The sequence below is a fragment of the Primulina eburnea genome, chromosome 17 (assembly GCF_022965805.1).
Source record: "Primulina eburnea isolate SZY01 chromosome 17, ASM2296580v1, whole genome shotgun sequence".
NCBI classification, from domain to species: Eukaryota; Viridiplantae; Streptophyta; class Magnoliopsida; order Lamiales; family Gesneriaceae; genus Primulina; species Primulina eburnea.
In genome coordinates, this window is record NC_133117.1 from 22,699,332 (window position 1) to 22,713,853 (window position 14,522).

Here is a 14,522-nt window from a genome sequence, read left to right on the forward strand (position 1 = left end):
CTTCAGTAGATCTACTGAATATACGAGAAAGCCCTCTGCTCCTATCTGAAGCAATCTACTCATAGTCAGAGCAGATACTAAGGGAATCCGAGATCTGGAACCCTTTCCGTAGAATTTCCACTCCTTTGTCATTTCGGGTCTAAATCTGACAATCTTGTGAAAACAATCTACAATAGCCCTGTACTTGGTCAACATGTTTATGCCAACTATACAATCAAAATCAGCTAAACCAAGTACTACACAGTCTAAATCAATCTCATGCCCCTCAAACTGAAGCATACAGTGTCTAACAGTAGTCACATATATCAAACCACTTCCCAACGGAGAAGCTATAGACACTACTGTCGACAAAGACTCAACAGGCAATGAATGTCTCAATGCAAAATGTTCAGAGATGAATGTATGTGATGCACTTGTGTCTATCAACACATATGCAGGATAACCGCAAAGGAAACAGTTACCTGCAATGACGTCATCTGGTGCCTCGTGCGCCTGCTCCTCTGTCAGCGCAAATACCCTAGCCTGCTGTCAGGGAGGTTGACTCATTGTCTGACTACCTACTGGTCTCTGCTGGGTCTGTGTAGATGGTGGCTGGAAGGAATGTACAGAGGATGCCTGTCTCTCAATCTGTGGCACTGGTGCTAATGACCCTGTACTCTGGAATCGTTGTGCACCTCTCTGGGGACAAACTCTGGCAAAGTGTCCCTGTTGCCTACAGACGTTGCAGCGTACCATAACTCCTTGACACTGCTCCGTGGCATGTCGCCCTCCGCACGAACTGCAATACACGCCACTATAATCGGAACCCTGACCTCTCTGTCGAGATCCACTTGAGCTCGATGAACTGCTCCCGGATTTCTTAAACTGCTTACCCTTAGCTTTCAGAAATTCCTTCTTGCCGCTACTACTAGATCCACCATCGAAACGAGGAGGAGGTGGTGGAAACTGAACAGCGGTAGGCTGTGGCTGTCTGTGCCCCTGAACACTGTAAGAAGCGCCTCGCTGCCTGATCAAGCCAGCCTCTGCTCCCTTAGCTCTGTTCAGTGCCTCTGAAAAAGTATTAAGCCGTCCCGTGTTCACCAAAGTGAAGACATCTGGGTTCAACCCGTTGATGAACTGATCGGCCACTGCCTCGTCGTTCCCTGCCACATGCGGTGCAAATCGAAGCAACACAGAAAATTTAGCAACATACTCCTCGATATTCCACTGTCCCTGCCTCAGATTCGAAAATTCAGCTCCTTTATCTTTTCGGTAGGAGACGGGGAAGAAGCGCTGATAGAACTCATCCTTGAAGACTTTCCACGTGATATCAATACCTCGGTGCTCCAAGGCTCTCTTCGTAGTCAACCACCAGCTCTTGGCAACCTCTTGCATCTGATGCCCTATCAATTTCACACGTCGCTCATCAGTATATGCCAAAGACTCAAACAACATCTCGATATCATCAAGCCAGCTCTCGCACTCTACTGCACTCTCTGTGCCCTTCAGGGTAGGCGGATGAAAAGACTGAAATCTCTTCAGTAAGGTCTCCATTGGCGTAGCGGTAACATCCATCTGTGCACCTGATGTGCTACCCTGCTCTGGCTGTGGGATACGTCTTGGCGGCATAAATCTGATTACCAAACTGATTAGTACACAATCAATATCATCTGTCTCAGCCCTCCTCTGATCATATACCTCTGATCGAGAATCGTTTCTGATTCAAGCTTGACAAGTATATGCTGTAAATCAATTCTAGTACAATACAACATATAATAGGGAAAGCAATAAATCATGATACCACATCAAAAGCAAGGAAGATGACTCGATCTACCCCGCTCATTCTATTCTATCTCAGTCTACAGAACCTACAGCTCTGATACCACCTGTTGTGGGGACCCGGCCTCTAACTCAATTCTTTTGGGATTTATTGGATCTTTACTCGAAAATGTGGGTCAAAATTTTGCTTTTAACATTAAGTCAAATGTATACTCAAATCCTGACATATCTTTATAATAATTAAACATCATCTGGTACATACAAGTCTGTTTCGTACAAACATACACTAGTGTTCAAATATCAACTACAAACATAAGTAGTTCAAGTCTAGTAAGAAAACACTAGCAATCTTCAACGCCCGAGATCTCCACGCTATCACCAATCTCTCATCTAGCTCGAGACCCAGATCCTGCCCCACCTGTTGCCATGCACACATACAGACACGACAACAGCCGGATAACTCCGGTGAGAATAACTCCCAGTATAAAACATGGATGCATGCAATGTAATTAAATCAAGTACCAAAGCATAGCATATGTCAACTAACATGAATTAAAATCTAAAACATGTAAAGGAATACAAATCTGTATTCAACATTTAAATCTTGACTCGACTCATTTCTAATCTAGGGATCCCGGTGTGAATAAGACGGTCTGTCACCTACCCATCCACTCGGGGTGACGGTACGTCTTATTCCTAGACTTCGGTCAACTCTGTATCGAGGGTCTACACATAGAGTAAGTCTGCTACTATGCGTCGATACACCGAAACATCTAGTTTTGGCCAATCTGCCAATGTATCCTATCTCAGGACTCGAATATAAATCAATAAACAAGACATTACATAATTAAATGTAATAACAATCTAGTATGTGATTTAGGGAAACTCGTATCAAATCTGAATCGAGTTGTGCAATCCCGTGACCACATGAATTATACCTTTCTTGTCGAACAATCAGTCGTAGACGAATTCTCGAATTCAATGTAGCCAATATAAATCTGAAATGGCAATGTGTAGACACATTCTATCAAAATACATCTCAATCAACTCAATGTACAAATCTGTAATTGATTTCAATACAATTCAACGGCGTAACGGCGTAGTCTCGCGATACCGATAACTCAATCTCAACATAACAATATCATAATCAATCCTAATAACTCATAATCTCATCCAACACAAATATGTATACCGAAATCTGTATAATCTTCACATAATACATGCTGTAATTTCGAAACAGTAACATACGGCGTCTGAAAATTGATCCGTTTACGTTTCTACGCTGCTCATAATGTCAAGAACACATATTATACATCATATCACAATTCACCAACATCTCAATCTCAAAACATGCAGAAATTGTATAAATCTTACATCACCTTGTAGCTAATAACGAGAAGAGCTCAAAACCGAAGTCGGAACTAAATTCGGATAGCTAAATCTTGAAAAGTATAACTTCAAAGTTGAAGAAAGGTTGAAGCTACTCTCCCTGGACTCTCTCGGTTATCAGCTAAAGTGGAAGAGGAAATGAAGACACCTACATCAAATATGCATGGCAAGGACAAGTGTTATTATTTTCCAAGTTACACGCATGACCGCGGGTGCGGCAGCTCAGGAGCGCGGGTGCGCTGTGCCCTCGGCATGACTTTCATTTTCTGAAATTCGACGACCGCGGGTGCGATCCTTCCAATACCGCGGGTGCAGTCTTGCATTGAATTAAAGTCTCATTTTCTGTCATGCACCGCGGGTGCGGTGATGTCCTAGACCGCAGGTGCGGTGTGGCTTCGGCCATGCCCCCTCAAAATCCCATAATTCATGCAATAGTTTATACTTTCATCTTATGACATGCATTCTCATCTCTTGCTATATGCATTATATAACACACACACACATGTGTGTGTGTGTGTGTACACAACTAAATTTTATTTTTTAGAATAATTCATTTGATTATTTTTGGGATCTTACACTCATCTCCCCTTAATTAGATTTCGTCCCGAAATCGAAATGGTAATAATGTTATGACCATGTATTTCCAATAAATAATAATGAAATTCATACCTATTTAATAATCTGAGGATATAATTGGCGCATTTTACTCTCTAATTCCCAAGTAGACTCTTCTACTCCATGACGAGACCATTGAACACGTACTATGGGAATTGTTTGTTACGCAAAACTTTTTCTTTCTGATCCAAAATACAAATTGGTTTGCTCGATACATGCTAGTGTCGGGTCTGATTCAACTTCATCTGGCGGCAGAACATGATTTGGATCGGGTTCATATTTCCGTAGCATGGAAACATGAAACACATTATGTATTTTTGATAATGCAGGTGGTATTGCCAACCGATATGCCAAACTTCCCACACGTTCTAGAATTTTGTATGGACCGATGTAGCGCGGTGATAATTTTCCTTTCATGCCGAATCAAACTATTCCTCTGAATGGTGAAATTTTTAGGAATACCCGATCTCCTTTATTGAATTCAAGCAGCCTTAATTGCCGATCCGCGTAACTAGCTTGTCGGTCTTGAGCAGATTTTATTCGTTTTCTGATCAAATGGATTTTATCATTCATTTCCTGTATCAGTTCTGGCCCAGTCAGTTGCTTTTTACCAATCTCATCCCAAAATAATGGTGATCTACATTTTCTTCCATATAAGGCTTAAAATGGTGCCATTCCAATACTACGTTGGAAACTGTTATTGTATGAGAATTCTACAAGTGATAAAGCATCTTTCCATCCAACATGAAAATCCATAATAACAGCGCGAAGCATATCTTCCAGAGTTTGAATAGTCCGTTCAGACTGACCGTCATTCTGGGGGTGATATGCAGTGCTCATAGCCAATCTTGAACCTAATGCTTCTTGAAAACTTCCCCAAAATTTCAATGTAAATCTTGGGTCTCTATCAGAAACAATGGTGACAGGAATTCCATGAAGTCTCATTATATTATCAATATAGAGACGAGCCATTTTTATATAAGTGTATGTTCGCTCGTACGGAATAAAATGTGCAGATTTTGATAGGAGATCCACTACAACCCATATAGAATCGCAACATTTTGAAGAACGAGGTAAATGAGTAACAAATCCATTGTAATATGCTCCCAATTCAATTTGGGAGTTTCGAGATTTCGTAGGAGTCCTCCGGGTTTCTTCCTCTCAGCTTTGAGTTGTTGACATGTGAGACATTGAGACACGAATTCAGATATGTCTTTCTTCATTCTCTTCCACCAAAACTGGAGTCTCAAACATGCATACATTTTTTTTGCTCCTAGATGGATACTGTAACGGCTGCAATGGGCCTCCTCCAAAAGCTCTAGTCGCAAATCTGATTTTTCTGGAACAACTAGACGACCATTTAATCGTAGGGAATCATCTGCAACTATTTCGAATCCTGATTTGTGGACATCAAGGACCAATTTTCAGGATTTCAGAATTTGTGTATCATTACTTTGTGCCTCCTTAATCCGAGAAATTAATTTGCGCTCAATATGTACCGCATCAACAGTGACGTGCTCATCATTAATAATGAAATTTCATCCCGGTGTATAAATATCTTCATGTAGTTGTTAAATTAGGACTGAAGTCATAATGACATCTTGAACTTTTCGACTGAGTGCATCAGCTGTGACGTTCACTTTTCTAGGCTGATATTGAATCTCACAATCATAATCTTTAAGAAGGTCCATCCATCTGCGTTTCTCATATTCAGGTCCGACTGGGCTTTTGTGATCGGATAAGATCAAAAACTTTTCTCCATATAAATAGTGACACCAAATTTTTAGGGCAAACACAATGGCGGCTAATTCTAGATCATGAACTGGATACTTGCTCTCATGGGGTTTTAGTTGCCGAGAAGCATAGGCAATCACTTTTCCGTGTTGCATCAAAACACAACCTAAGCCCTTTAATGATGCATCCGTTCAAACAGTGAAACCACCTGAACCAGATGGAAGAGTAAGAAGTGGTGCGGTGGTCAATCTCTTTTTCAACTCGAGAAAACTTGACTCACATTCATCAGACCATATGAATTTCACATTTTTCTGTGTTAGGCGGGTAATTGGTTTAGCTATTTTTGAGAATCCTTCGATGAATCGACGGTAATAACCAGCTAAGCCCATGAAACTTCGAATTTCAAGAACGTTTGTTGGTCTAGACCAAATAATCATGTTTTCTACTTTGCTTGGATCAACTGAGATGCCAAACCGTGATATGACATGACCTAATAACACCACACGATCTAGCCAAAACTCACATCTTGACAATTTAGCATAAAGTTGTTCTTTGCGAAGTATTTGTAGGACAATTCTCAAGTGTTCAACGTTTTCCTCTTCATATTTGAATATACCAAATGATAACAAATTGGTCAAGAAATTCATTGAATATGAGATTCATTAGGTCCATAAATACTGCTGGAGCATTTGTAACACCAAAAGGCATTACCAGGAATTCAAAATGAATGTATCTTGTCCGGAATTCTTTCATTGGTATATCTTCGTTTCGTACTCGCAATTGATGATAACCGGAACGCAAATCGATCTTTGAATAAATAGCGGTACCCTGAAGTTGATCAAATAGGTCATCAATCCGAGGCAATGGGTACTTGTTCTTTATAGTAGCTTGATTCAGTTGTCGATAATCAATGAACAACTGCATCGAACCATCTTTCTTGCGTACAAACAACATTGGGGCTCCCCATGGTGATACACTGGGTCTAATGTATCCTTTATTTAGTAATTCTTGTAATTGTTCCTTCAACTCCTTTAATTCCAATGGGGCCATTCGGTATGGTGCTTTAGAAATAGGTGTTGTTCCAGAATTTAATTCTATCGAGAATTCTATTTCCCTTGGTGGAGGAAATCCAGGTATTTCGTCAGGAAAAATATCTTGAAATTCATTCACCACTGGGATTTCAGACAATGTTGATTCTGATTTCTCAGTGTCTACGGCATACACAAGGTATCCTTAATTACCTTGGAATAATAAACGCGACATCTCCAAGGATGATATCAGTGGAATTTTGGCATGTGAGCCCTTACCATAGAAATTCCATTTTGTCCCAGAGTTAGAACGAAAACGGACTATCCCATGGAAACAATCAATGGTGGCATGGTATATTGTCAGTGTATCCATTCCTACGATACAATCAAAATCATGCATTGGTGAAATGATAAAATTCAAATGCAGTTCATTATCTTCACAACTCAACACGCAATCCAATATCATTCGAGTAGACATGATGATCTTACCCATCGGAGTAGCAATAGAAATTTATGTAGGTAGTACAATAGAAGTCAAAGAATGTGATGTAATGAATGATTCACAAATGAATGAATGGGATGCACCGGTGTCAATAATACTCGTGCAGGATAACCAGATATGGAACCATTACCTTCTATGACACTTCCTGGTGCTTCCTGAGCTTGATCTTCTGTGAGTGCAAAAACACGAGCCTGGGGTTGGTTTGAGAAATTACGAATTCCCGAGGCTTGCTGCGGTGGTCCATATGACTGTTGAAAAGATTTAGCAGGTACAGTACCTCTAACAGTACTAGATCCTCCACGAAATCCTCCTCTGACAGGTTGTGGAAAATTCTTCTTGGATGTGCAAACCCTTGCACATAATGACCTTCCTGACCACATTCCCGACAAGAGCCATAAACCCCAACACATTGTTCACTAAAATGCTTGCCTCCACAATGGTTACAGTAGGGACCAGAATAAGTTGTTATTTGAGATTCACCCTGTTGACGATAACCACTAGAACTAGAAGAAACTGATCCAGATTTCTTGAACCTCTTTCCTTTAGCTTTCAAATTTTGTTGGGTGGTTAATCTGTTACCTGTAGGAACAAACGAAGCGCTTCCCCTCTTAAGTCCAGCTCTGCATTTTTTGCTCTTTCGACTGCATTTGCAAATCCTGTAGGTAGTCCAGACACCACATAAGTATAAATGTTGTTGTTTATTCCATTCACGAAACGATTATATTTTGATTTTGGGGCTGCTGCTACATGTGGTGCGTATTTTAGCATTGCAGTAAAAGTAGAGGCATATTCAGCGACAGACATATTCCCTTGTCGTAGGCTGTTGAACTCATTCTCTTTTTCGATATAGAAAGATGGTGGAGAAAATTGTTCAGTGAATTGAGTTTTGAAGACAGTCCAACTTACCTCGATTCCTTGTTCATCAAGTCCCATCATGGCGGCTTCCAACCAATCTCTCGCACGATCTTTCAGTTGGTATAATGCAAGCTTATACTTTTGATTATCAGTGTACTCCATTAAACTGAACAGGTACTCAATATCTTTAAGCCATGATTCAAATTTTTCAGCATCCTCAGTACCAAAGAATCTTGTGGGACGCAATTTTGGAATCTTGAAACAATCTCATCCATCGTGATTTGTAGAAATTGATCAAAAACCTGCTCCACTTGATTTTCTTTTGTCATAGGAGTTTCTATATATATCCTAGGACGACCACGACCTCGTCCACTTCCTCGTCCTCTTGTAGCCATCTATAAAGGCCATGATATGATCGGTTAATCGAATAAAGAGTGTTTAGAAGGGGGGTTGAATAAACACTGCTCGAATTTAAAATATTCTTCGACAATATGAGTTCAGTTCTGTTACAAACTGAAACTAAATATCCCGTCGGTCAACAACAATCAGTTAAACTGAATAAAACAGTTGCGGAAAACTAACTGACTGAAAGATAGAGTATCTAACTGAAAATGATAACTGAAGTAATGACACAATAAGTTTCTGGATGTTCGGAGAATTGAATAACTCCTACGTCACCCCTTCTATCACGAAGATAGGATATCCACTAAAAGACTTTGATCAAATACACGACACTGTACTGACCCACTTCAGTTTGGATTTATCACTTTGCCAAAACTGAAACTCTTAGCATACAACACTTTTATAGATCGTAACTGATCTTAGCACAACTTAGAAAATCTATTAAAGATTACAAAGTGCTATATAAGCTCGAGAACGTAGTCTTGAATACTACTGATATGACTAATAAGCGTGAGCTTTGATTTCTGATTGCGAGTAGATATTTTTGCAGCGTAACAAGTAGAATAGGATAACTGAAAGTCGGGGGTTCTTCAGTTGCTGTTCTTCGACTATACGGTAACATTAAAGAATGTTTGAATATTCTCACCGTTGATTGCCACGTCGATATATTCTGACAATCGTACACTGTTCATTCTGCAATGCGGCATTCCACTACTAGTTGCAGGTATATGTACTATTTTGTCTGTTGTCGCTTTCAACTGATGACGTGTACAACTGAGAGGTCAGCTGGTAATGAATCAGTTGCCGAGAATTAACTTTAGTTGTATAGAACAGTTGACTGAGTTCAGCAGATGATGTGTTCAGTTGATGAGCAGTTCAGTTGGTAAGTCTTTTTGTCAAAGCACCGGAATTAAGTTTCCAACAATTACCCCTTTATGGTGTTTGACAAAACTCAGAATAAAGTATAACTGAATAACTGAACTCTTGTAGATAAAATAAGATGTAGATTCAACTGAACTCATATTCTTCATAGATATAAGAATTTAAGATAATTTCTGCTTTTCTAAAATCAGTTCTCTTCCCCTTTTTTGTCAAACAACTCCATCTTAGAAGATAATTTTCTAACATCAATAGATAGGAGATGGACAGAGTCGGAAATATTGCTGATAGCAGTAGTCATGGCAACTTGAAGCAAGTCGATTTTTCTTGAAACAAGAGATTCTACACCGTCGACTCGTTTGTTGATGGAGTCTTGAGTGGCAGTGAGACTGGAAAAAATCCCTTTGTTTTTCTGTATATCGTCAACTGCAAAAGTCAGAGAGGTAACAGCTGCTTGTATGGCGTTCAGTTTTTCTAAGTTGAACTGATGGGAAGAGTCCAACTTCAGAGTATGAGACAGCTGAGTGTTCTGAATTTTCAATATGGCAGTGATGATTTGTTGCATACTTTCCTGCATATGCTGAACTTCTTCAAAAATAAGATCAATATCTGAAGAAGATGGAGGAGGAGACTGATGAGATGTTCCTGGTTCTTTTGTCGTCTGTTCAGAAATGACTAAGGCTTGTTCATTTGAAACTGTATCAGCAACATTCTGAACTGGAACATCAGTTACAATAATTTCTTCTTGAAATGGAGGCGGTGAGGGTGGAGTCTGATCGACAGAAGAACTGGCTAGATGAATGGCAGATGGTGATAAGATCAAAACTGGTGCCTCTAAAGAATGAACGTGAGATACAATTGGCACATCAGTCGAAATAGCTTGGTCAGCAACTGGATCTTGCTAAACTGGTTCTTCTGATGAAATGGTGTCCTCTGGATGGATTTGATCAGCAAAGTGATCAACTGGATTAGACATAGGTTCACTCAATTTAGTATCTTGTACCACTGCTTGGATAATTTCTTCAATGTTTGCAAAAGAAAGCTCGGCTTCAGTGTACAGTTGCTGTTCAGCAGGAGATGGTTGAGGCATATCCTGAACTGACCTTTCAGTTGGAGACAAAGCCTGTCCTGAGGTTGTTTGTTCAACTTTATCCTCTTCATCAGTATCTGAATTGCCTTGATGAAGAACCAATTCCTGATCCATTTCCCAAAATCTGATTTGAGATTGTAATCCAAGCAAATCGGTATCAAGCTGAGTAATTACTGCTTGATCAGCAAATGCAGTAGGATTTGTTGGAACATAGTTGTCTTTCAATTTGCTGACAATTTGAGCCAACTTCTTTGCTCTTACTTGATCAAACAAATAAGATTTCCTTTCCATTGCCTGAGCAATTGCTGCAGCTTTCACCATTCTTAGAACATAAGCTTCCAATTTGATGAAGGTGTTCAGCCGAGATTTCTTTTTCAGTTGCTTGGCAAATATTTGAGTACGAAAGGTTGTCCAAGCGTCATAGGACTGAATTTTTGAAGCTGCATAGCTATTAACCTTTGCCCAAACAAGGTCAATATGTGTCTGAATGGCATTCGAAGGTCTAGGCTCTTCAATCAGCTTACCCTTGCCTTTATCAGTGCTCAGAATGTGAGGGATTTCCAATCCTGTTCGAGTTGATTCCACCACTTCTATAAATTTTATCCCTTTGGGTCGAGCAGGTGCCACAGTGACAGGGCGAGTGATTTGAATCTGTAATGCCCGAGATTTAATTACTTTAATCAGATGCTGATTAATTGACAATATTGTGATGAATTGAGGTTATAGGAACTCAAATGACGAAGCCGGGCGTTGGTTTATTTTAAGCCAAGATGTTGAACCGAACATCTCAAGATGTTAGGCCGAACATCTCGCGCCCGAGCGGCAGAAAAGCACCGCCCGAGCGCCAATTTTAATTCTTGGACAGAATGTTTGGCGCCCGAGCGGTAGAATATTACCGCCCGAGCGCCAGGAGATGTTCAGCCGAGTATCTCGACAGAAATTGCCGCGCCCGAGCGGTAAATTATGACCGCCCGAGCGCCAGCCATGCAGAACAAGAACATGCCACTTATACTTAAATCATGATACGTGTATGCATATAGATATATATATATATAAGAACTGTCCAAATCCTTCAGAAAGGGAAGGAACCGAGGGAAGAAAGCGAGGAAAGAAGCTCAAAGTTCTTTCGGGAGAAAAATTGAATATTACGCAAAATCCGTCCGTCTATCTTTGAATCCGACTTCAGTACTGTGTTCCTATCAACACAGGCTACAATTGGACGTAAATTTTATTACGTTTAGACATGTATTGAAATTATGCTATGGTCAGAATTGAATAGAATTCATATATGATGTTCTTGTCATGTTAGACATCATAGAATCTAATTCAGATTGAGAAACAGACTATGTATACAATTGTTATGATTTTCAGAGTCGATTGGACCGAGATTTCATATCAGAATTGTATTATCGTTCAGAGTTTGAGTTGTATCGATATTGATTATGAATTCTGATATTATATCTGTGATGTTGAGATTGACGGGGCTATCAAGACTGTATTATTGTACCGTTAAAACATCAGTTGATTCAGATTGATCAAATTCAGTTATGATTTAGATTTCATCGTGATATTCGTTGATATGAATCAGATTGTATCTTGTCAGATATTGATCAGATTATATACAGAGTTGAGTATTGATCAGAACAGATTGTGTCTTGAGTTATTCATTAATACAGTGTATTCGATATTGTCATTTCAGATTGGATATGGACAGACTTGAATACAGGTCATCGTTTTCCTCAGACCGGGACGACAAAGGTATAATTCATGTGATATTTGGGAAGATATAACTCAAATCAGATCCTATTTGAGTTCCCAATTAAATCACATACTAGACCTAATGTTTATCTTTTGATATGATTATGATTTGTTTCTAGAACTTGTATATAAATCTTGTTATGCTTTGTTTACAGATCATGTTGCATTGCATTAAGATGATCATGCTTGTTTACAGATTTTGTATTCATGCATTAAGATAGGAAAGTCTGAGAGATCATCCAGACTTCTAGATGTTCGGCGCTATCACAGCTTAGGGGAAGATCACCGCCCCTATTGTAGACGTGGATACAGATCAGGCCGAAGTCTAGGAATAAGACGTACAGCACCTCGATTGGTAGGGTAGGTGTAGTGACCCGTTCCAGAATCACCTACTAATCAAGAACTAAGCATGCAGTTAACTTAATTAATAATAATCAGAGATAACAACGGAAATATGGCCAACGACAATAGTTATACAACCCAATCGAAAACAGAACAACTCAAAATATATTCGGTACAACCATATCGAAATAGAATAGCACTGAAAACCAACCAGCTACTCACTGTCCTCCTCCTGCTCTTCCTGAGCCATCCAACCTGAGGCCTGTCCCGTGGGAATGGGGTGTCCAAGATAAACAAAAACCGAGGACGTGAGCGATAAGAACGCCCAGTACAAAAGCATGAGTATACAAGCCTATATGAAATGCACATGCTATGATATGATACCAGGGTAGTCAAGAAACAGGAGTAACAAAGGATCTAAAAATGCTCAGTCTAGAGGCGCCAAGTGGATAGTGCCGCGCGGTACTCCTCTGGGTCACTGCATCCACTACAAGAACAGACGTGGACCTAAAATGTCCCGGATCACCGAAGCCCTCCGGACCCGTCGGCCACTGTGTACTCTCGGTGTCCATGCGTCCACAAGACAAGACAGGGCTGAGCGGCCCCACAAGATATAGCTTATCTCGAAAGAGATACAGCTCAACAGTAAAGGCTATCTCGAAGGAGATACGGCTCAACATGAAATGCAACATGCATCATAAAACGTGACATAATAGCATGCATCATATGACATATATCAATGCACCACATAATCATGCAACACATATAAGAATGTATACTCGACCAGGATATCTCGGATAGTACTTTCGTACCTCTATCACAGCAAGCCTAGCCTTATGCAACACCGCTAATCAGGTCTAGAACAAGCCTACGCATCAAAAGCATACTCAATGAACAATACTACCATGCTCGACTAGCAAAACCAGTACTACCAAAGGTTTAGGGTTTACCTTCGTCCGTCGACAGCCCTTGATGTCGATTGCCTCGTAACTCAGGCGTCGCTACACTACCAATCCTGGCAGCTCTTGGCTATCGCTCGACCGACAACTAACCCTAGAAACCTTCCAAACCTCTCAAATATGAGACACAACTCAAGAATTTGCAATGCAAAATGAGGAAATCCGAGCACTATTTATAGGCTATGTTCGGATCCACCGAACCCACTTCGGAACGTCCGAACTCCTACGTGTCCATCGGCTCTTGACACCTCATGATCGGATCCACCGAACCTACACTTCGGATCATCCGAACGTGCATGTAAACTGACGTGTCGATCAACTCTTGACACCTCATGATCGGATCCACCGAACCCACTTCGGATCGTCCGAACTCTTCGGTGCTACCGAACCATCTTCGGTCCGTCCGATCATGACCACGGTCAAAATTACACATTAAACCTTCTTAATCACCATTAATCCGTTAATTATCCAATTTGGAATTCGGGCTACTACATTCTCCCCCCCTTAAAAGATTTCGTCCTCGAAATCAGGCTTAGAGGATGAACAAAACGAAATAACAACATCGTTATTACATCTCAATTGTTGTTGAACACAACTGATCTAGAAAATCCCGAAAGACTCGATTCATCAGATCCATGAACACTGCTGGCGCATTCGTCAATCCAAATGGCATAACTAGAAACTCGTAATGCCCATATCGTGTACGAAATGCAGTCTTGGAAATATCATCATCTCTAACTCTCATCTGATGATAACCCGATCGCAAGTCAATCTTGGAGTAAACAGAGGTACCCTGAAGCTGATCGAACAAATCATCGATACGAGGTAATGGATACTTGTTTTTGATCGTCACACGATTCAGCTGGCGATAATCAATGCACAATCGCATAGAGCCATCTTTCTTCTTGACAAACAAGACTGGAGCTCCCCAAGGTGAAACACTCGGGCGAATATAACCTTTATCAAGAAGATCCTGCAATTGCTGCTTCAATTCTCTCATCTCTGACGGAGCAAGACGATAGGGGGCACGAGAAATCGGTGCAGTCCCTGGCATTAACTCAATGCCAAATTCCACCTCTCTAACCGGAGGAAAACCAGGAATCTCATCTGGAAAAACATCAGGAAATTCACAAACCACTGAAAAATCATCTAGACCAACACTATCTGTGGATGAATCAATCGCATAGATGAGGTAGCCTTCCCCGCCCGCC

General features: G+C 40.5%; 1 protein-coding gene across 1 annotated transcript; it reads right to left on the minus strand.

Annotated features, from left to right (window-relative positions):
• Window positions 1-5,333: 5,333 nt before the first annotated feature.
• On the minus strand, window positions 5,334-8,043 carry LOC140817951 (uncharacterized). Its single transcript, XM_073177744.1, has 6 exons — window positions 7,606-8,043; window positions 7,316-7,507; window positions 7,157-7,274; window positions 6,804-6,899; window positions 6,175-6,707; window positions 5,334-5,669 (listed from the first exon to the last, which is right to left on the minus strand). Exons 1-6 carry the CDS (start codon window positions 8,041-8,043, stop codon window positions 5,334-5,336), a joined length of 1,713 nt encoding a protein of 570 aa, XP_073033845.1.
• Between the last annotated feature and the right edge of the window lie 6,479 nt (window positions 8,044-14,522).

Bases quoted from the DNA above. Each gene is read 5' to 3' on its own strand.
- LOC140817951 (XM_073177744.1), bottom strand. From the start codon at position 8,043: ATGGAGTACACTGATAATCAAAAGTATAAGCTTGCATTATACCAACTG. The intron at 7,508-7,605 runs GTAACAGATTAA...TATCGTCAACAG, and splicing joins CGCTTCGTTTGTTCCTACAG to GGTGAATCTCAAATAACAAC. The intron at 6,900-7,156 runs GTAATGGTTCCA...ATTGTATCGTAG, and splicing joins ACCAGGAAGTGTCATAGAAG to GAATGGATACACTGACAATA.